Below are 22,937 nucleotides of genomic sequence, written 5' to 3'. Positions count from 1 at the left end.
TCGGTGGTGATTGGTATCCCTCCGCAGCCTATGGGAGCGGGAAAGCTGTGCTCTGTTCCCTGATTGGCCAGTTTGGGACAACAGTGGGTTCCTCGCTCCCCGCCCCGCCCTTCCTGGCTCCCGAGACTTCTGCCCTTTGTGGACTCTGAAAGCGACGGAGGGGCCAGAGCAGTCTCAGCCGCTCCAGGTAGGCGAACAGGAGGGGCGCAGGAGGGGACGCCGGCAGCGGGGAGGATGGGGGTGCATGGGAGCCCATAGGCCCCGGGGGAGGCAGGAGACCACCTGGAAAAGCCACCGTGAGAGGCCTCTCCCGCCAGGCGCGCTTGGTCGCCTGACCTTAATGCCAAGAGCTGCTCTCAGGATTGCTCCGAATGTCATCGCCGCCACAAACACACATAATAAATAAAAATTTATTTTTATTTATATCCCGCCCTCCCCAGCCGAAGCCGGGCTCAGAGCGGCTAACAACAGTAAAAAAATAACACATTTTACATAAAATCATAATCATTTAATTGAAATACTGTGCATTCTAAAATCAATTCATTCTAGAATCAATTCAGACTCAGGAGGTGTGTCCTGGCGCCCAATTTATGGTTGCAAAAGCGCCCACTTTTTCTTGATGGTGGGGAAATACGATTTTATCCCCTTGCCTTATTGTCCCTGGTGTCCTATTGCTTTTATCTCGTGCGCAGCCGGATCCCAGGTCTGTGGACTTGGAGGGTCGTGTGTCCGAAGTCCAGTGGCAGAAGCCTGGCCTGGTCCCAGCGACCAGGGGAGGTGGCTGCTGTGGCTTTTCTCCGAGCCCCCCCCCGACCCCCGAGGCCTTACTCCCAACCTGCTGCTTCACACCATCGGAAAGAGCCGGTCGCTTAGCAGTTGACTAGTTTGACTGTAGCTGTAAGATGTACGTGCGAAACGCGGGTCATGAAAACACTCACACACACGAATGATACACCACACGTAGACAGGCTCGACCGTCCTTTAGAAATACCGGTAGCAGATGTCCTGTTCTGCGTTTAATTCTGGTTTCCCGGTACACGCTGCGATACAAGAGCAAAACTCTTAACACTGCAGCATTGTGTAGAATACCGATCAGGGTGCTTGCCACCCCCCTTTTCAGGATAATCCATTCTGCTAGTTTTCTATTTGTCCTTCCCACTCCTATGGTATTAAGTGTGCCTACTGAGCTTGATCAATCTTTGTTGGGCTTTCTTTGGTTTCCCTGTTGCAAGAAGTACAAGCAGCGACTTAAAGACATTTCTGCTTTGCACATACCTAGTTTGCCCCTTCTGCATATGTGTAGACTTATCACTTCTGCTAACTCTGCCCAGAATGTGGCAGTTACACTTGCTGAGGTCTATGCTTGAAATATACTCGAAGTCGAGAGTGGATTTCATGCACTTTATTCAGCTCATAGTGATGAGGAGGAATGGAAGTTCCCCCAGAATGTCTGCTTTATATACACTATTTACACAATGGGCCCCACATGATTGGCTAATTCCAGGATTCTCCTGTAGGCCAATCAGGTTGCAGATTCACTTCCACCTGGAGCTGGATTGGGTGGCTCTTGTGGACCAATCAGACTGCTGTATTCTGGGCCCTATTGTTTTAGGACCAATCAGACTGCTGCATTCTGGATCCTATTGTTCTAGGACCAATCAGACTGCTGCATTCTGAATCCTATTGTTCTAGGACCAATCGGACTGCTGCATTTTGGATCCTATTCAACTCAGTACATAACAATGCTAAATAAAGCCTCTTCTGTTATTCCCACCCTTTATATTTTTTTCCTAAATATTTTTTGTATGGCTGCACACCTTGAAGTTTCCTCCAAGCCTGCTGATACCTTCCTTCTTTTGCCTACCTAAAGATTCATACTTGGAGAGTGATTTTTCTATTGATATGTAGGATGGATTGGTTTGCCAAATCGGATGGCCTGCCTATGGAATACCCCCTATTTCCTAGATGCTTATGTGAACTGGCCCTGAACCTTGTGGTTGGTTGGTTGGTTGGTTGGTTGGCCGGCCAGACATTTAAACCATGTGGTTAATTTAGAAGGGTCCGAGTTTTTATGCTCCCTTGTTGTAGTCCTTTTTCTAGCAATCATGGGCTCTAATGATAGAATTGTCCTGGATATTTTTTACATGCCCGTGCCGGTTTTATGTTTCAATATGGTGAAACAGACACTGGCAATTTTCTCAGTGACTTCCCACCTTGCTGACACCCCCACCCCAATCCTGTGCCTTCACCACCATCACTCTCGCTGTAACTTCCTACATTAAAGAACAAACAGCTTCCTGTCATCTTGTTGGTAGGTAGCTATAAAGGTTAGCAAGCTGGGTTTCTTCACAACCCCCACTACACAATATTAAAATACAAATCACTAATAAAATCTATCACAGCAACATGAACTGTGGGATTCAAACGCATAAAAATACGTGGTGAAATACGTGTACTTTTCTCTGTCCAAAGTATTCCTCTGTCTAAATGTTGGGAGAGTTTGAATGATCATATCTTGGCTTGATAAACCAATATATAAACAAGCCTTATGCCCTTCCACTCAGCTCTTCCATTCCTTCCTTTGTTCCTTCATGGTATGAAGTTGGTTTAATATCCTGGCTTGACAACCATCTAGGCTGTTACATTAAGTGTTCTTTAGCATAACCCCATTCTTTTCCTATACCCCAGCTTTAATCTTGTTTTTTACTTCCTCCCCTACAAACTGATGCTTCTCAACTGATACCCAAACCCACCCCAAGTCTCTAAACGCTTTTATTTATTTATTTAAACCATTTATATGCCTCTTAAGACATTTCCAACACTGTGTGCAAGACTGTTGTGGTGCTTTTGAGATTCAGGTGAAAGATTCTAAGTTATTTCCTAATCACTTAACTTACAGCCTTAACTGAGAGAATTAGAATCATAGAACTGTTGAGTTGGAAGGGACCCCAATCTAGCCAACCCCCTGCAGTGCGTTAGAATATTCATTATATCTCAACAATTTAAGCAACAACGGCAGTTCATTAATACATATTTTAAACCATCCCACAGTTTATTTTGTTTCAGTCTGTGACACATACCAGATCAGCTATGTCTGCTCAGATCCACCCTCCAAATTCGTAACATTTTCCCTAGACATGGCATATTGGAACTGATGAAGATTGGACCTGAAGAGGCTATTACGTGGGACACAGGTCTTGCTTTAGATTTTTAAAAGGGAAGGTGAACAGGGACAACCTCTGTGCAGGACATTGCAGCATAGCAATAGTAATTTTACTAAACCGAGGCAAGTTCACTTATAGTGCAATCCTACACATGTCTACCCATAGCTATGTATCATTGGCTTTCTTGGGCCTAACTCCCAAGTAAGTGGGTATGGAATTGCAGCTTCAGACAAGTACTTCAAGCTGTAACTTTAAGTGTGTGATTTAAAACATAAGCATGATGCCTTAACTGTTCCAAAAAATATATGTCAAAAAATCCACTCTGTACAGCCTAATCCTTTGCATGGAAACAGGAATGCGTAAAATCTGCAAAAAATTAGGCACCAGCTGGGCATTCTAGGAGCTAATGAGATGTAGCTGATCTCTGTAGAGGGTGCCACTGGTTAGGCCAAAATGTTTAGGTGCCTGGATTTTTAAAAGCACTCAGTTTTCTTGCGCAGTTTGACTTCTGGTTTTTGTTTTTGTTTGTTGTGTTTTAAAGGAGAACTGAAAATCCCATGGCTTCTCATCTTTATAGGATAGAAGAGGGAGGAAATATATAGATGTATGTATTATATTACGCAGTTCATAAACTACATATTTCCCCCCCAGGATTTCTCCATCATGATAATGATTGAAAGTATTGACTCCATAGTCACGATTTCCAGCCAGGACCTCTGGGCTGAAATCTGTTCATCCCTGCCACATCCGGACAAGAATGATGAGTCAAGCAATGCATTTGCAGATTCGTTCACAGACGCTCACGTTCATGTGGAAAGTCAGAACGAAGTCATGAACACCACTTTCCAAGAAAGCATGAAGCCCTGGGCACCACTGAAGGATTCAGATGCCTATTTGGCATCTTTAGGTCAGTATATTGGGAGCTGCTGAGTTGGAGAATTTGTTGCAGTCAACACCTAACCTTTGAGAGTAGTAATTATTAATTGTAATTATTATTACTGTAACATGGCCGGGGGGGGGGGGAATTGTTCATCTGTATACATTTAATCCCAAACAGCAAGCATTAGTGTTTTGATCAGCTGAAAATCAAGGGTTTTGGACTAAAAATCCATTCAGTCCAAAATTATATGTTAAAGACCAGGCATAGGCAAACTCGGCCCTCCAGATGTTTTGGGACCACAACTCCCATCATCCCTAGCTAACAGGACCAGTGGTCAGGGATGGTGGGAATTGTAGTCCCAAAACATGTGGAGGGCCGAGTTTGCCTATGCCTGTTAAAGACAATGGTGCTGTTCCACAATAGGTGGACATGGCCTGAAAATCTGTGACCATTGTTACTTTTTGTGTAAATCATTGATTTCAGTCTCTCCTATACATTTCTGGATCTTCTTGGGACTTCAGAAAGGTTCTACAATTTATTTTTAAGAGCACTGGAATGACAAGATAATTGTCAGTACAGAAACAGGCAATGTGTGAGAGAAAACCTTTGACCAATTTCGTCTAATTTATTCCTGCATAAAACTCTGAAGAGTATATTAGATTGTTCTTTCTGATAACTTTTGTGCAGCGAGAGAGGAATATAATCCATCTAGCGTTCTGCTGGGAGAAGAAAAGAATTTGCTGCAGCTAAATTTCCAGAACAAGAACTTGAAGACTTCCATTAAACTTTTTGCTTGTGTGCTCTGCACACAATAATTTCAATTGAGTCTCTCCTTTCAAATATTTCTAGGCAGATGGGTGAGCAGTGATCCTTAACCTAGAATGAAATGTACTTCCATTGTTTATTTTAGTGTAGATACAGATTTAATGCCGAACCATTTCTGATTTCCATTTTTATTATGGGTTTGGGAATGAGAACATGAGTGGGCAGTGGAGGGAAAAGTAGTTTAGTGAGGCATTGCATGTTAGTTCTTTTTTACCAGTTCTCTCACAAAATTAAAATGAGCAAAAGTCAGGACATGGAAGAGAAATATCTAATATAGCGCTGCGGTAAAATGGATACTTTCAGTCAGAGGTGCCCAACCTAGGGCTGGGCAATACCTGGTTTTCAGCATTGTGCTATATCACCAGCGAAACATCGCAATATACCAATATATCATGATGTCTGAAATAAAGATGGAAATATGTAGAGGCAATGGCTGGCTTCTTCCCTCATCGTGCTTTTTGCATAGCGCGTGCGCGCGCACACACACCATGATTTATGATATATATTGCCAGGTCAAAAACCGATAATAGGGTTGCCATATCTTGAAGAGCAAAAAAGAGAACAGCCTGAGCCTTAGAAAGAGGCATGCAGGCATGGGGCCGCCGCCACCCTCTCGTGCCTGAGCCTGGGCTGCCCAAGCCAAAGCCCAGAAAAACCCAAAAAACCTGGACATTTCCTTTAAAATGTAAAAATCTGCCCAGATGGGCATGTTGGCCCCTGGAAGAGGACATGTCCAGGTTTTCCTGGACATATGGCAACCCTAGATATCACGATATGGACTTCAAGCCAGTTTTGGACGGTATATCACCCAGGCCTAGCCGAACCTGTGCTCATCCACCCCAGATGTTGTTGGATTCCAACTCCCATTAGTCCAACACAACACAGCCAATAGTCAGGGTTGATGGGAGTTGGTGGTCCAGCAACAACGGACAGCCACTGGTAAATCACCCTGCCTTAAATGGTGATTTACAATTCATATGAAAACCCATGAAATGGTTTGGATTGAAAATTCCTGACTCTACCTTGGCCACACTTGTGTGATTTCCCCTCCCTGCCTCTAGAGAGAAGATTGATGAGGATAAAGGGTTTGTCACAGGAGGTGACCTCCAAAGACATGCTGCACACTCTTTCTCAGGCGAAGAAAGAATGCTGGGACAGGTTTCTGCAGGAGAAGTCTGAGTCTGAATTTTACACGGAGGGAACTGAATCTGACGAGAGGTAATTCAGTGAGGTTTTTATTCATGCAATGGCTTTTGAAGTGTGCATCTTATCGAAGTGCCCACCACTTCTGGAGTAAGGGCTGTTCTTAATTCAAGCCACGGTTTGCCCTCAGCCCTGTTTTCAGTTCCAGGGCTCAGGTCAACCACTAGGGTGTTTTTCTGATCATGTGCAGACTGCACCATGCGCAGACTGGAAAAACCCCTTTGTGCTGTGGGGAAGCAGGGTTGGATTAGGTCAGGGGTCTGCAACCCGCGGCTCTGGAGCCACATGTGGCTCTTTTACACCTTTGCTGCGGCTCCGGGGCGGATACTAGCGAGGGGAGGAGGCGCATTGTGCGCCCTGAGACTCCCCACTGTGGCGGGCGCTGTACTGGCTGTGATGTCGCATGGGGGCGGTGCGTGCGTTGGTCACGCACCGTCCCGATGTCACCTTCCCGCCCGCTGTCAGATCGCGGCTCCGGAGATATATTTGTTTTAAATGTCGCAATGGTTTTGCGGCTCCCAGGTTTTTTTCCCTTCGGAAACAGGTCCAAGTGGCTCTTTCTGTCTTAAAGGTTGCAGACCCCTGGATTAGGCAGAGTCATCCCTCTGCTCAGCACCCCCCTAGACCTCCCCCATAAAGTGATACCAGCATCACTCTGATGGCGTGGAACTCCATTCCACTCGCCAAATGTGCAGGTGTTGTGCATTTACTGCCTGCAGTAGCCCCCAAAAGCCCCCAAATGGGGCATCCCGGAAGTTGGGCTGATCTGAACCAAGATCCACTGGATCCTGAGCCAGCCCCGTTGCCATCACTTGTTGGCCAATGGCCTGGTGCAGCAATTTGCCTGCCCCCCCCCCCCGGCCTTCTGCCCCAACTGATGTGAGTGACAGGGCTGCAGACCTAGTGGTGTCTCTACCACTCTTACTACGCCCTGTTACTGCCTGGTCTGGGTTTGGATTGCCCTGTTAGTCTGGCCCTAGAGGAGACTTCCCCCCAATTCCTATTATCTGTGTATTCTTCTGTTTCTGCTCTAGGTCGAAAACTCATTTCATGTAGAAAACTAGTCCATTGGAGAACTGTTCTAGCTGAGCTATTTCTCTCTGTGCTAGTTTTCTGTGTGTTTCTTCATAGGGGAACAAGGGAATCTGCAATGTGCCCTCTCTGGAGAGGGCCTGTGCTGAACTGATAGGTGTTCCTCAATAGCTGCTTGTCACAGAATTCCCTAAACTGTTGGAGTTTAGCCCAAACCCGAACCTTTTCTAAGATGTGGGGTAGCTTGGACAGAGAGAGTGAATGGTCCAGGGTCACCCAACTTCAGGGCTGAGTGGGATTTGAATTTGGGCCTCTCTAATCTGACAGTCGGACGCGGGTGGTGCAGTGGGTTAAACCACAGAGCCTAGGACTTGCTGATCAGAAGGTCGGCAGTTCGAATCCCCGCGACGGGGTGAGCTCCTGTTGCTCGGTCCCTGCTCCTGCCAACCTAGCAGTTTGAAAGCACATCAAAGTGCAAGTAGATAAATAGGTACCGCTCCGGTGGGAAGGTAAACGGCGTTTCTGTGCGCTGCTCTGGTTTTCCAGAAGCAGCTTAGTCATGCTGGCCACATGACCCGGGAGCTGTCTGCAGACAAACACCGGCTCCCTCGGCCTATAAAGCGAGATGAGCGCCGCAACCCCAGAGCCGGTCACGACTGGACCTAATGGTCAGGGGTCCCTTTGCCTTTACTTTAATCTGACAGTCAAAAGTTCCTTCCATTACATTTTGGTAGAAAATAGTTGAAATGATTAGTGGGGATGGGGTGGGGGCTGATCCTGCCCTTTTGCCTTCTTTCTTTACTGTTCCCTGCCCTTTCTGCTTTCTCTCAGCACTCTGGAACACTTGAAGCGCTGGCTACAGCCTGAGAAAGTGGCTGTCAGCACTGAGGAAGTGCAGTATTTGATTCCGCTCGAGGCTCGTATAGAGAAGCAAGAGACTGAAGAAGAACTGATGATGGCTGTAGAACAGTGAAATGTTGACCTTTGCCTCCAGTCCGGGGGCTGGTGCAGTTTCTTTTAAAGCAGCAAGAGGAGGGAAGTGCCAGTGCTTGGGGATAGTAGACCACACTTTCCACTGTACTTCTTAAATTTCAGTGGCTTTGAAGTTGCAGATTTAAATCTAGTCATATGTAAGAATCTACTAAGATGACTGAACATAAAAGGCAGTGGATATAATCTTTGGATAATGAGATGGACTGGAGTCAGGCATGGGAGTGAAGAGTTCATCCATTTGCTTCGCTCTTCTCCTTTATGGGCTCTTTTCTTTGGGTCTGCATCATTCCCAGAGGTTTTTGTTGTATTCTTTTTGGAGGACTTGCATGCATATGGATCCTGTAAACTGCATTATTTCAGACAATTCGTCACCTCGCACTGCAATGGACTGTGCAGAAACATTGTACTCTCAAATTTCAGTACGTGGAAACATTCCTTTCCTCACAGCATATAATCCCCAAATGTATGACTTCTAAGACTGAAACTCGTGTGTATCTCTTTTCCCAACTTTTTTTTCTAAGCCCAAGCGTGCCTGTATCTTTTCCTCTGTGAAGTGAAAAGCAACTGCCGGTGCAGTTTTGAGTGATCTTGGCAACCTTTGCTTTTGGTTTTAGGAAGGAAAAAAAATGGGGGGGGGGGGGGATAAAATACACACCACTACATTTTACATTCAGTTTCAGTCTTAAAGAGATGAAGCGTCTACTACTGGAAAAAAACCACACAGCCCTCTTTTTGTTAAAATTGTTGTCTTTGTCCTTGCAAGCAAGCAGGTCTTGAATTGAAAAGTGTAGCACCTCATGTAATTATTTTCTTAAAACTCTGAATTTAAAACTGTTCTGGAATGGAGCTACTTTGCTTTGCCATTCATGAGATCTGATTTCCCCAAGCATCTTTTCCAGCTAATAGAATAGCCATGCTTTCTTCTTCACTCTCAGTTTCCTTTGCTGCAAGAAGAAAAGAAAAATGTATTCCAAAACAATATGGAATTAAATCTGTAGGAATTTAGTTGGCATAAATAAGACCAAGTATGAAATCAGTGGTGAGCTGGAAAAGAGGATGTATTCCATTAACCTTTTTACTCCCTGTGGCATATTCACTTTTGTGTGTGGGTTTTTTTGTGTGTGTGGCAGTGTATGCAAAAGGAGGTGAAAATGTTTGTGCTGCAGCCACATGTCATGTCCTTGACTTCATTTTCATTACATTCCCTCACTCCGTGGCCATCCATAGCCCTTCACTGCTCCCTTCCCTGATACCTTTCAACATACGTAGCAGCCCAGGCCAGTTGCTGCTTTTGTGCCATTTTTCCCTCATTGACTTTTTGCTACTTGCAAACAGTGCAGTTGCAATAATGCAGACAACCGGATCTGATTGCATGGTGATATCATTGAAGGCAAACTCGGTTTGAATATTTTTGTTTGCCATTGGTGATGTTGTTATGTCTGAATGGCCATATAGTGACTTCACTGGTCTCAGAGTGCTTTTTTTGCCAAGATGGCAAAATAGGAAATACCGAACCTGGAAAAAAATTAGCATAGCACGGTTAAAGTATACAAGTAGGTATATGTGTTTATGAAGTATTTGGAAATGTGTGCTGTGGTTGCCTCCTCTCCAAAATTGCAGTTTTGCTTAAATAATCCGGAAATTTGTTAGACAAAACATCTCAAAATTGGGGAAGTTTACATTATTTCCCATCATTTTATGTTTCACTTGCCTCTGAGTTTTTCTGCTCTGGTAATACGTTATGGATGATGAACTGCATATATTGCTGTCACATTGGTGGGATGGTCTCTAGGTTGTCTATTTGCATAGTTAATATGCCTTTTCAAAATTGAGTTTCACTGACTTCTGTCTTGATCCATCAAAACATATTTGCCTGTTGTATGAGTGATGTACCTTTGTGGCTCTTCACATTTTTTTGTGTTGTGATAGAAGAACATGCGATTTCAGAACTGAGGCTTTTAAAGTTTGCTGTCTTTATTTAGTGTCGTCAGTGCATTAGGCTCTATACAGAGTGTAGAGGAGTTAGGAACACACGCACACCCTTTCCCAGTGAATTAAAAGGATAGGGCCCTCCTTCCTTGGAGGTTGGATTTCCATCTGTCATGGATGCTTTAGTTGAAATTCCTGCATTGCAAAGAGTCGGACTAGATAATCCTCAGGGTCCCTTGCAACTCTACAGTCCTATAATTCTATGAAAAGGAGACACCGGGACCTGAGAAAGAAGTAGCAGGAGGGAACGGTTAAGTGGGAAGAATTAGGAACAGGCAAATTTAAACTAGGGAACAGCAAGAACCAGTGGAGGCTGGTCCATTAGGGAAAATGTGGTACTGCCCCACCAACCTCAGATTCCTCCAAGTCTACCTGCCTGCCTGCCTTCTTAGGACTTGCTGATCAGAAGGTCAGTGGTTCGAATCCCTGCAACGGGGTGAGCTCCCGTTGCTCGGTCCCAGCTCCTGCCAACCTAGCAGTTCAAAAGCACCCTCAAAAAGTGCAAGTAGATAAATAGGTACTGCTCCGGCAGGAAGGTAAACAGTGTTTCCGTGCGCTGCTCTGGTTTGCCAGAAGCGGCTTAGTCATGCTGGCCACATGACCCGGAAGCTGTACGCCGGCTCCCTTGGCCAATAAAGTGAGATGAGCGCCGCAACCCCAGAGTCAGTCGTGACTAGACCTAATGGTCAGGGGTCCCTTTACTGTACCTTTATGTTCCTGGTTAGAAGGGAGAACTTATCCTGCTTAGGATAGCATGCTAAGCCAAACTTCAGCTAAGCTCAGTATGGGAGCAAAAAGAATTGGGGCAGAGCACCTGCAAGCCTATCTCTGGAAGCCTGGGCGATTGTATGGTCTCAATAAGCCACCATTTGGTTGACCATGTCATGTGAACCAGGCTTGTGTTGCCTGTTTAGCAGGAGACAAGAGAAGCAGAACTAGGTCCCTGTGCATAATGCAGTGTATGGGCACAAACCCTGGGTTCATTACACAGTTAATATTATTTCCTGCTAAATGACAAATCCATGGAGCAATTGCTATCCTGGCAGGTCAAACTACTGGGTGTGTGGGTGTGACATCATATTGTTTCTATTTTAAAATGTACTGTTAGTGCTAATCACAGCAATTGCCCTAGACTCTGAAGAGGCATCAATTAAAACACTTTTCCACTTCCTCTGTGTTGATTTTGCCAATTTTTTTTATTGATTTTCCATAATTTTTAATAAATTGCCACCAAATGAATACAAATTCAATACAAATTTAAAAGCTGACTTCCCACCCGCCCACAGGTGTCGCCTCTTTGCTGGTCCCAATAAAATCACTTTCCCAACTATCATTTCAAAATACACTCAACCCTTCTCCCTACACATCGCCTGTTCAGTTATCAATTTCTGCTATGGCTTTTATACATTGTTATAACCTGTACTCAAAATAGTTGAGTGGAGTAAATCCTCTTTAATCTATCTATAATAGTCGTTCATCAATTTTCAAACATTTCTTTCTGATACCTCTTGAGGAACACTTTGCCTGAGAAAAGCAGGTCTTGCTTCCTCCCAGACAACATACACATATTCCTCCCTAACATGGCCTTGAACATTGTTGTCTGACATCTGGCCCCAGTAACCAATAACTCGGCCTCACTGGTGCAGCATGCAGAGGGTGAAAATGAAACCCCTAGATTTTTTTGCATAAATATATAATATACATGATTTTGTACCTTTTAATGTCACCGGGATTCAGCCAGATTTTTTAAGGAGGGCCAGAAGCGGAACACAAAGGCCTCCTTGTATCTCATTATGCCTGCCCAATTTCAAAAGCATGTGATCAGCTTCGCTATCTTCCATGAGCGATCTCTCTGTCCCACAGCAGGCCAGTGGGCAGGGAGGAAGAGATTGGTGGAATATTAAAAGAAAAGTCTGCAAGTAAGAGCTGCTTGACAATGGAGCCAGGATGGTGGGCTTTTCCCCATGCTGGAGGAGGTCTTCGAGGCTGGGCAGACACATACAGAGGATGCTCCAATTTCCTGCCCACACACCCCTTAGTGGAGGAACTCAAGAGCTACAGGAACATCCTTAACATCTGGCCATCCAAATGTCTGCTTGAAGTGGAGATGGGATCTATTGTTGGCAACATGCTACTCCAATGATAATTTGTTGCTCTGTTTTTGTTTCTTAATATTCCTGTACACGTGTGTGTGTGTGTGTGTGCGCGCGTGCGCACCCCCATAACGTTATTAAAGGTAAAGGTACCCCTGCCCATACGGGCCAGTTGTGTCCGACTCTAGGGTTGTGCGCTCATCTCACTTAAGAGGCCGGGAACCAGCACTGTCCGAAGACACTTCCAGGTCACGTGGCCAGCGTGACGAAGCTGCTCTGGCGAGCCAGCACCAGCGCAGCGCACGGAAACGCCGTTTACCTTCCCGCTAGAAAGCGGTACCTATTTATCTACTTGCACTTGGGGGTGCTTTCGAACTGCTAGGTGGGCAGGAGCTGGGACTGAAAGACGGGAGCTCACCCCGCCACGGGGATTCGAACCGCCGACCATGAGATCGGCAAGTCCTAGGCACTGAGGTTTTACTCACAGCGCCACCCGTGTCCCCTATCCAATAACGTTATTACTGGATATAATTTGCCACTAGATCTCGTCAGAATTTCCTTATTGTGGCTTGAAAGGTAAAGTGCACACGTGATTTAGAATCTATCATATTTTATTTATTATATGTACAGTGGTACCTTGGTTCTCAAACGCCTTGGCACTCAAACGCCTTGGTTCCCAAACGCTGAAAACCCGGAAGTAAGTGTTGCAGCTTTCAAACGTTTTTCGGGTGGTTGTTGGCTATTGTTTTCTGGGGCACCTGCACCAATCAGAAGCTGCACCTTGGTTTTCGAACATTTCAGAAGTGAGACGGACTTCCAGAATGGATTAAGTTCGAGAACCAAGGTATTTCTATGGTAGTTTTTGTTAGTAAATGGGGCCATGTACCCCCTGGTTACGTGGACCTGGGGGGGTCTGCGGACCACCAATTGGGAACCACTGTTCTAGGTTATGAAGATCCTATCCAATCCTATAATTCGAATACTAGAACAAAATAGAAATGAGGAATTTTTACTGAAATCTAATGGCAAATTACATCCATTAATAACTCTGTGTGTGTGTGTGTGTGTATGCACACACATGCATAGATACAAAAACACAGCCACACAGTATTATTGGAGACTCCAACAATGGATTCCTTCAGGTTCCCACCTTGGAGGCACTGGGGAATGAGGGAGATGGGCTTTCCCTTCCTTATTATGGCCTGCTACGTATTTCATACTGCAGCGACATAGCAAACGACTGGATCTACTGAGACTTGGAACTGAAGGCTCTACTGGATCTACTGAGACTTGGAACTGAAGGATCTGTGTGTTGGTACACCTGGTGGTAAGCTACTCAGGGCTGCACAGCAGAGAAATGCCAACATTGTAATGCCTACTCAGAAGTAAATTTCATTAAGTTTAATGGGGCCAACTCCCAGATTAAGTAGGAATAGGTCTTTTCAGCCTTGCCATGTCTTCACCATCCTGGCAGATCCATTTCTTTGTTTAGAGCAGGTATTCATCCATGTCCCAGATGTTTGTCTGAAACTGTATTCATTTGGTGGGTGAACCTGGGTAAATGCTTAAAGATGGAGGTGAGTAGGCTACCTCAAGATGAATGTCCAAATTCAGTATCCTAACAAGAGGTCCTACACTGGGCCAAACATGTTGTTGTTGTTGTTGTTTAGTCGTTTAGTCGTGTCCGACTCTTCGTGACCCCATGGACCAGAGCATGCCAGGCACTCCTGTCTTCCACTGCCTCCCACAGTTTGGTCAAACTCATGTTCGTAGCTTCGATAACACTGTCCAATCATCTCATCCTCTGTCGTCCCCTTCTTGTGCCCTCCATCTTTCCCAACATCAGGGTCTTTTCCAGGGAGTTCTCTTCTCATGAGGTGGCCAAAGTATTGGAGTCTCAGCTTCAGGCTCTGTCCTTCCAGTGAGCACTCAGGGCTGATTTCCTGAAGAATGGATAGGTTTGATCTTCTTGCAGTCCATGGGATTCTCAAGTGTCTCCTCCAACACCATAATTCAAAAGCATCAAAAGGGTCAAACATATTGTTACTCAATTCCCTCCTGCACTTCCTCAAGGAAAAGTATGCATCAGTGGGAAAAAGAAAATTAGATAGGATCTTCTAAAAATGGGTAAGAATGTAATTACAGCATTGCCTGGTACTGGTAATGTAGAATGCTGTATTTGAATGTTATCTCCTGTCTGATCATATTTGCACTCCCTCTTGTAGATTTAAGAATTTCCACTGAGGTTAATGAGCATAAATGCCACTTTATGGTATTTTATGTTTAGGTATTAGAAACCTGCTTCTTCCACTGCATTTTTCATAAAGCGTTCCTGTGGATCTTTCCTGAATGCAAAGGGGCCATGTGATGAATTTATTTATTTGCATTTTCTGCCAGCTTTCCCCCTGAAGGCTCAGGGGGTGAATTATGTGTAGCAACCAGAAATATATAACTAAAAAACTTAGAGCAGATTGTTGCTAAACTCTAGTACATTTAGTTCTCATTTTTTTCAATGACAGAGATGTAATAGCACAATCCTATACATGTCTACTGAGATGTAAGGCACAATGAGTTCAATGGAGCTTACTCACAGGTAAGTGGGTACAGGACTGTAATCTAAAGCCTTTGTCTAAGACCTTTCCTGGTATCCATTTGGTAGTTATCTGGGTGTCCCCCCCTTTTGAAGATGGGGACAACATTTGCCCGTCTCCAGTCTTCAGGGACCTCATATTTCTATTTAATACCTATTGTCACCTCATTGGTGATGATGGAGACATGCTTTGCCTACAGATGAAATCTGCAGAAAAACAGAATCTGTTCTTTTTCTTTTCCATATTCAATGAAATTATAGCTGCTTTGTGAAATAACAGTGTTTATCTTTTGCATTTTCTTTCACTACTATAAAAATTGGCATTTCCAAAGCAGCGTAGACTTATAAAGCCTCAGTTTCCTTCCACAACATTACTGCATGAAGGAGGAGATTTGCAGTGCTGAGTGCTTTTAAAGGATATGGATTGCCATGGTAACCACTGACTTCTAAAGACCACACAAATTACATATTTAATTGAAAGGCATGTTTTGATTTTGACTCTGTTTTATTTTTGTATAGTTTATCTGCCATCTCTTTGTATGTTAATTTGGTGTGGAGGTAGGGAGATGAAAGAACATTGAGAATGTTCCTGGAATAATTTGAGGAATCTGTTATATTATTTTTAGAAAAGATTGTTCAACTTCCGCTTCTTGGTCATCTGTTTTGGACATTAATGTATTGTACTCAAGGAACATGACTGAAAAAAAGTAATTCAAATGCAGATTGGACACTATTAGACTCCACCAAATTCTCTCTCTCTATATATATATATACATATACATATACATATACATATACATATACATATACATATACATATACAAATATAATTTTAATTAAATTTTCTATTTTACAATTTAGAATATTCATTTATACAACCTTAACATATCAGTGACTTCCTTTCTTCTCTTTCAATGGTTCATTTTGCATAGCATAAATCCCGGCATATTTTATATCAACTAAACCATTCAGTATTTGATTATTACTTCCATCAAAACTTATTTACACTGGTGAATTTATCTTAATGCTGCCAACGTTTTCAAGTGTACACAATTCCCCTCCCCCATATAGTCAAACATTTTCCAATCTTATTTAAAGGAATGTTCTTCTTGTTCTCTTATTCTATACGTTAGATCCACAAGCCGTGCATACTCCACCAAATTAAACTGGAGAGCTGGGATGCAATTCTATACATACTGTCCTGGGAGTTGGTCCCATTGAACTCAATGTGACTTACTTCTGAGCAAACATGTTTAAAAAGTTGGGCACCATCCTCACTCTCTGCCCAGTGGTAGCAAGATTCCAGGGGTTTCAAGGTGCTCACCCAGGGCTTGTGCTCCTTTAGAGAATTGAAGGCGTGACAGTGACTGTTGGAGCTTTAAGAAGTATGATTTATTCACATATTGACACCATAGAGGGAATCTGAATCTTACAGCATGGTCATTTTAAGCAGGGCTTGGAAAGGATGATCCTGGAGGAGGACATGGCTGTTTCATTAGAACAATGAACACAGGTAGCCCATGCTGCAACATTTTGTTGCAGGACCCACTTGTTTTTTCTCCAAAGGCAACAAAGGAAGTTAGCGCACAAGATGTATCTGACAGTGAAATTCAGACAGCAAGACTTAGTCCAACACCTGATTCACCATGAATAGCCAATTACACGAATATGGAATAATTATGTTGAAGAACACACTTGGAGTCTCCAGACATAATGGTAATTTAAATTATGGTTTTAGGAGAGACTGTTTTGTGTCGTGCTGAGTATGTCTGAACATGAGCACTCAAAATTAAGCGCTGATTGCCGTAGAAGAAAAACACCACATCGAAGGACCCCAGGATGGTTAACTCCAGTCAAAGGCGACTATAGGGTTGCGGCGCTCATCTCGCTTTGCAGGCCAAGGGAGCTGGCATTTGTCCACAGACAGCTTTCTGGGTCATGTGACCATCATGACTAAACTGCTTCTGGCCCAACGGAACACCGTGACAGAGGCCAGAGTGCATGGAAACGCCATTTACCTTCCCACTGCAACGGTACCTATTTATCTGCTTGCACTGGTGTGCTTTTGAATTGCTAGGTTGGCAGGAGCTGGGACAGAGCAACAGGAACTCACTCCATCATGGGGATTTGAACCACTGACCTTCTGTTTGGCAAGCCCAAGAGGCTTAGTGGTTTAGACCACAGGGCCACCTTCATCTGATTGTCTTAGAAGGAAAACATCACATGTGCACCTTAATGTCAGAGTATTAATACAAGTATTCAGTTGCAACCCCAAAATGACTTATGTTTATATTATGCCCTGGAAAACTGCTTTAGAAATGGTATTTCCACAGGTACATGCAAGAAGCAAAGCAGAAGGGGATTGGTGCTTTGGTTAGAAGGTGCTAATGGACTATCTGTTGCACCACAGGTATGGAGATAAGCCCGAGCTCAGGCATAGGCAAACTTAGCCCTCCAGGTGTTTTGGGACTACAACTCCCATCATCCCTGACCACTGGTCCTGTTAGCCAGGGATGATGGGAGTTGTAGTCCCAAAACATCTGGAGGGCCAAGTTTGCCTATGCCTGCCCTAACTCTTTGTGCCTTTGAATTGTACAAACCTCACAAACAATTACAGAATTTTTTGAATAACAGACTGCAGTTCTAATGGAAGCTGTAGACTTGACATACTAGCTGTGCCTGCAGTCCCCATGAAGAACAACCCAGTTAATAGCTGAAGGGTTGATATTATTATAAATTGAGGGGGATCCCCTAAACCTAAGAAATTAACAAATGGTAGGATTTTTATTATTTGGGATATGAATGAAAAATACAAGCTGTAGAACTGTACCGGACAAAAGTGCTAATTACTGGTCATTAGCACATCTAAGGAAAGGTCTCAGGGCTGTGGGATTGCCAAGGTGATGGGGAACAGGCAGGCTGCGTTCACAGGAAAAATGTGCTTCTACAAAACTAGGCTTGGGATAGGAGATGGATGGGAAGGAGTTGTTTGGGTGAGAGGAAGGAGGAGGAGAACTAAGACAGAACAGATCTTGGCAGGCAGGCTGGCTGAAGGGAGGCTGGGAGAGATGTCTTGGACTTCAGCGCTGCATTGCTGTGAGGAGCAAGCCCCTCTTGAGATGACCACGTTGTAAGATGGTCACTCACTCCATCTTTATTCAGGTGTAAATATGTGAATAAATCTCTATTATTTGATTATTGATATAAACCTCCAAAATGTATTTTGTATAGTTAAGCTTTTACCTCTACCTTCAATACATTTTATTTTATTTTATTGCTATGGCTAGTGGCTGATGCAAATAAAGATTCTTCTGATCTGATCTGATCTGATCTGATCTGTGAAATCATATTTCTTAAAGCTACCTCTTGATTCTCAGAGGAACACAGACCCCAGGTGAGTGTCTGGAACCTCCTGGAATCTTGCTACCGGTCAGCAGAGATTGGGGGTGGTGTCCAACCTTTGTAACGTATGTTTGTAGTAGGAAAGACAGGGAGAGAGAAGCAGGTGCAGCGGTCCAAAAATGAAAGAAAGCAAAATGAATAAAAAAGCATACAAAATAGAAATGCAATTTAAAGCTGCATTCTTAAGCCACCTATTAGGGTGTAAGCCCAAGTGAAGACAGTGGAACTTCTCAGTGGACATACATAGCATTGTGCAGAAAGAGAGACACATAGGTAAAGGAATATATAATTATTTTTTTTAAAAAATTGTCCAGTAGCACCTTAGAGACCAACTAAGTTAGTTATTGGTACGAGCTTTCGTGTGCATGCACACTTCTTCAGATACACTGAAACAGAAGTCACCAGACCTTTATATATACTGAGAGGGTGGGGAGGGGTATTACTCAGAAGGGTGGTGGGAATGGGTGATTGGCTGATAGGTGTGGTAAACCTGTTGACAATAAGTAAAGGGACATTCTAGCTCAGTGAGGCCTTCCCCTCTCGCATGCAGCTGCCCCTGGTACTGATATTTTTATTTATTTTTGCAAGAGTTGAAGGTGTACATGGGATTGATTTAGCCCAGGCAGCTCTAAATTAATACTAACATTGCTGTTCTGTTAACAAGTGAGATGCATGTATATTCATATTTTAGCTCTGGGGCTGCCAACCTTCTTCAGGTCTGTAGGTGATTTGGATGTTTGAGTAGGCAGAGAGAAAACACCCACACCCCTTCCCTTTTCCAGAGACCTGTGTAAAACTCAGAGCCTCTAGAATTATCGGAACTTTGAAAAGCACCTGGGACTGAAAGAAGAAGTGGGAAGTTAGGCATTGGTAAGAAGGGGTTAAGAGGATGGGGGGGGGGAGGAACGCCATCACCTCCCCCCAGAGAACGAAGGGTGGTCCGGTAAAGGACTCAGGGGGGCATGGCCCTGTCCGAAGCCTATGGAGGTGTGGGCCAAAGGCAGGCCCCAGCGGTGGGAGCTCCTAGTTGACGTGCCTCAGCAGGAAACTCCCCCACTATGGTGTTAACCCTTCCCGTGTCTCCAGCAAATGGGCTGGAGCCGGATAGTCGATAGGACCAATGCCTAAGCCAATGCCTCTCATTCCTGAATTCAATAAAGTTGTGGCCTAATTCGCCCATTTAACCTTAAATTCTGATGTCTTGTGTCTTTATTTATCCTTGGTGGGGGGCGGGAACTCGCCACACAAGTGGGAAAGTGGGCTATTCTTCCAACTTCTTCCTTCAGTTCTGCATAGTTTTCAAGAGAGAAAAAGGTTCTCATCCTCACTACCTCACTACCTCTAGATCATGAACTGATGAAGGGAAGGATAGGAGTGAAACAAAAAAAGGAAAAGTTACAAATTTTCCTAATACTGTTGTGCATTTTAAAAGGGATTTACCCTGACAGCCTCAAGGGGGTGAGGCTGTAATGGTGGTTTGCTTTCTGTTGACAATCTTGATATTCTTGCTTGCTTGCAATTAACATAGCTAGGCTGAGATGGTCTGGGATGCGACTTGCCACAACAGAGCCCCCACTTCCTAGTGTGAAGCTCCAGGTTCAAAACACTGTGTGTTCATTTGAATCTGAGCCACTATAAAAAGCCTACCTGCTTTCAGCTGCCATTTCCAAAATGAAGGCATCCCAACACTTCAGGGTGTCTTTAAATTCTAATTTTACATGCACATACCTAGTCTTAATATTTGGCTGTTTGGTTGTTAACTTTGAAGCTCTCCTTTCCACCAAATGGTGCTCAAAATTACCTAGCAGCAATAAAACACAAATTAACAATCCAAACTGTACAAATGAGGCAGGTAAAATACATAAATAAAATCAATAACACTGATCACCGGAGGGCAGGAAATGTGGTATATTAGTAGCACCAGGAAAAGCTTGGTCCATAGCAATTTTTAAAGCATGGGGATAGCAACTTGCCGGCTTGCTATCATCCTGGAGTACAGTTTATTGGGTGAAAGCTATCCAGTATTTCCCAGAAACAATATTATCTGTTATCAATCCACATGCACAAAATACAAAATCCAGGGCTTCTCAAATAAGTACATGGAAGCTGAAACAGTAGGCTTTTGCTCAAGTTCTCAATATTGTTGCCATTGCATAATCTGTGTACCAACTCACTGCAGAGTCTAACCTCAGGAAATAATTAAAACATCTCAGCATGGTGCATTGAAAGCATATTGATCTTTCTGGGGAAATTTGTTCCTCTGTCAGCTTCAGGCTGCCTTGATTCTTATTATTTTTTAAGAGAGCCCCCCCCCCAACGTTAAGAATCGAACAGTTGCATTTCCCCTCATTTGGCTCTGGGAATGTCCTGAAGCCAGTCAAAGTAAGTCTGTGCTCCTTACCAATGTGTTCCTTAGGAAATAATCATCAAATCACCTGAGGGAGAGATAAATGGAAGTGGCACAAAGCACCAGGTATTGTCAGACACTGACATCATTCCTGATTTTTTAAAAAAATAACAGGAAGTTGAGATAGCGTATATTCTGACTGGGGAATCCATCTGAAGTAATGGTGCCACACACCTCTGTGGTCAGAAACACTCTAGTGTGAGCAGATGCTTTTAGCACTGTGGCAAGAGTTCTCTGGAATTCTCTTCCCTTTGAAGCAAGCCCCGTATCTATCAACAGGGACATCCACCTGTTGCCCCTTGTTTCCACTGCTCTTTGACTTCTCCCTGGAGCCATTAGCTATCACTTTGTGTTCTAACCCCAATATAAAGGAGTCCTAGAGAGAGGCAGAAGAGCATCTTTTAAACTTCTAGACAACATGATCTGCATGGTAAGTAACCCACAAGAGGCTCTGCCTAGTTCAAGGGAGCTACTTCAAGCTGAACAGATGGCAGGTCTTCCTATTAGCCTTCACAAATCCTGAATTGTGTATTTTAATGTAGCCCCAGGTATGCAATCAAAGCTAAAAGAAGCAGCCAATATTCCAAACGATAATAAATTTTACAAGTTCAAATTCCACAAAATATAAACAACTTGTATACCGTAAATTATATTCCCAACGGCTGTTCTTGTTGTGGTTGTTTTAAATGATACTGGTCAATGGAACAGTCCCCAATTGTCTTTGTTAGGCCAAATTGTAATAATACAAATTGTAATATAAATACAAATAAAACAGTCTCCAATTGTCTTTGTTAGGCCAAATTGTAATAATACAATTTTTTTGTATTTTTTTCAGATACCCCCCAGATTTGAAAGCCCCATCCCCCTCCATCCTGGCATTCTTAAAAATTGACAAAATCTAATTTATAATTTTGTATTCCAAAAAAGAACCCTGGATTAGCATTGAAAAACTAGTGTTATAGGCCAGATGGAAGGGGATGGGGCTTTCAAATCTGTTGTGATATTAAGACACATTTCAAATAGGACAGCTTTGTTTTATTATTAGGAAGGTTAATAAGAAATGAATTTCATTAGAATAGGGTAGGTTACAAGAAAAAGATGTATGGGTCTTGCCATTTCTTAATCTAACTCCTTCTGCATTACAATCTATACACTGAGGATATGGGGGGACATGGCAGCACCACCTTTCTCCAGTTTGTTCACCGCTCATGCCACAAACTACCACCCACAGAGCGGGGATATGAGCTTGCAGTGTATATCATTTTAAATTGGGAGAACTTATTCAGGTTATTAAACTTTTATAACAATGATGCTTCAATTTCTACTGAACAAGTCAGACTAGTTGTAGGAGACCCAGGGCTTAACTGGCTGCATATTTGTCAGTTTCAACATTTATTAGTTAATTCTGTCTTTAAGGCTAGACCCCTTACTAAATTCGAAGGATTTTTTAAAAATTAAATCTGGGTCATTGGGGCAGAGTATTAGTATTTGTGCTTTAATTTTTAAACAACAACAACAACTTTTTGTTATGTTTCATTAGAAGGTCTTCAACTTATCTGGGAGAAGAACTCACAACTGAAAATAGATGAATATAAGGGGTCTAAGCCCTATAAATCAACCTCATTTTATGGAATGGAATATTCCTTAAAAAGTTATGTACAGGTAATACCATACAGCTTTGCAGCTTTCTGATAAGCTATCAAATAGCCCATACTATAGGATTGTTAGCATAGCTGTGGTAGCAGGGGGCAATTTTCCCACTTAATGGTGGGAATGCTCTTTGGCATCCACATTTTCTGCTGATGATTCTGGAATTATTATTATTTTAATTAAATGCCCCATTTAAGCCTTCCCACAACTTGGTCTTTTGAATTTGTGGGGTGATAAAAAAAATCTTTTCCACTGTAAAGAACATCTTACATGGATGTAGACTGCAGCAAGAACTTATTTGGCTCAGAAGTCAAAGATGCTTCAAGACTCTCGTCGTGGTATAAGAATATGTGGACTCTTGACTATTGCTGAGAAAATAACTCACATATTACGTGTTTCTAAGAGTAGGGAAGACCCAGAACGTTCCTATACCATTTGGTGAGATTGCATTTCTTACGTGGTAAATTCAGATATACAAAGCTCTCTTCCCCCACCAAATTGCAAAATTTGGCTTTCACCGTGTGTTTTGCAGCTCGCATCTTTCCACAATATCTGCTCTGTACTTATTTGGAAAACATGGCTTCTGTACTGCTCTGCTCCTACGTTTTGCAATTTTGGTTGTGCTTTGGTTGTTTTTCATAAATAAAAACTTTTAGAAAGAAAGAAAGAAAGAAAGAAAGAAAGAAAGAAAGAAAGAAAGAAAGAAAGA

At 43.3% G+C, this 22,937-nt stretch overlaps 1 protein-coding gene and 1 long non-coding RNA gene across 2 annotated transcripts; one reads left to right on the top strand and one right to left on the bottom strand.

The window, feature by feature from the left end:
* The first annotated feature begins 43 nt into the window (after positions 1–43).
* On the top strand, positions 44–9,581 carry CCDC32 (coiled-coil domain containing 32). Its single transcript, XM_081210598.1, has 4 exons — positions 44–187; positions 3,816–4,071; positions 5,931–6,087; positions 7,936–9,581. The coding sequence occupies exons 2-4, from the start codon at positions 3,828–3,830 to the stop codon at positions 8,075–8,077; spliced, it is 543 nt and encodes a 180-aa protein (XP_081066724.1). The 5' UTR covers positions 44–187; positions 3,816–3,827; the 3' UTR covers positions 8,078–9,581.
* Positions 9,582–15,416: 5,835 nt separating this feature from the next.
* Positions 15,417–17,599, bottom strand: LOC308596298. The gene is made up of 2 exons (XR_014012449.1): positions 15,574–17,599; positions 15,417–15,525 (listed from the first exon to the last, which is right to left on the bottom strand). It is a non-coding gene; the product is annotated as an uncharacterized lncRNA (long non-coding RNA).
* Between the last annotated feature and the right edge of the window lie 5,338 nt (positions 17,600–22,937).

The sequence above is a fragment of the Podarcis bocagei genome, assembly GCF_964188305.1.
Source record: "Podarcis bocagei genome assembly, chromosome: 1".
Taxonomy (NCBI): Eukaryota; Metazoa; Chordata; class Lepidosauria; order Squamata; family Lacertidae; genus Podarcis; species Podarcis bocagei.
This window is presented reverse-complemented; position numbering and strand designations above follow the sequence as displayed.

What these genes read in the sequence shown, in the direction of transcription:
- CCDC32 (XM_081210598.1), top strand. Translation starts at nt 3,828, where the DNA reads ATGATAATGATTGAAAGTATTGACTCCATAGTCACGATTTCCAGCCAG. An exon ending in TGCCTATTTGGCATCTTTAG is followed by an intron (nt 4,072 to 5,930) that starts GTCAGTATATTG and finishes CCCTGCCTCTAG; the next exon opens with AGAGAAGATTGATGAGGATA. An exon ending in GGAACTGAATCTGACGAGAG is followed by an intron (nt 6,088 to 7,935) that starts GTAATTCAGTGA and finishes GCTTTCTCTCAG; the next exon opens with CACTCTGGAACACTTGAAGC.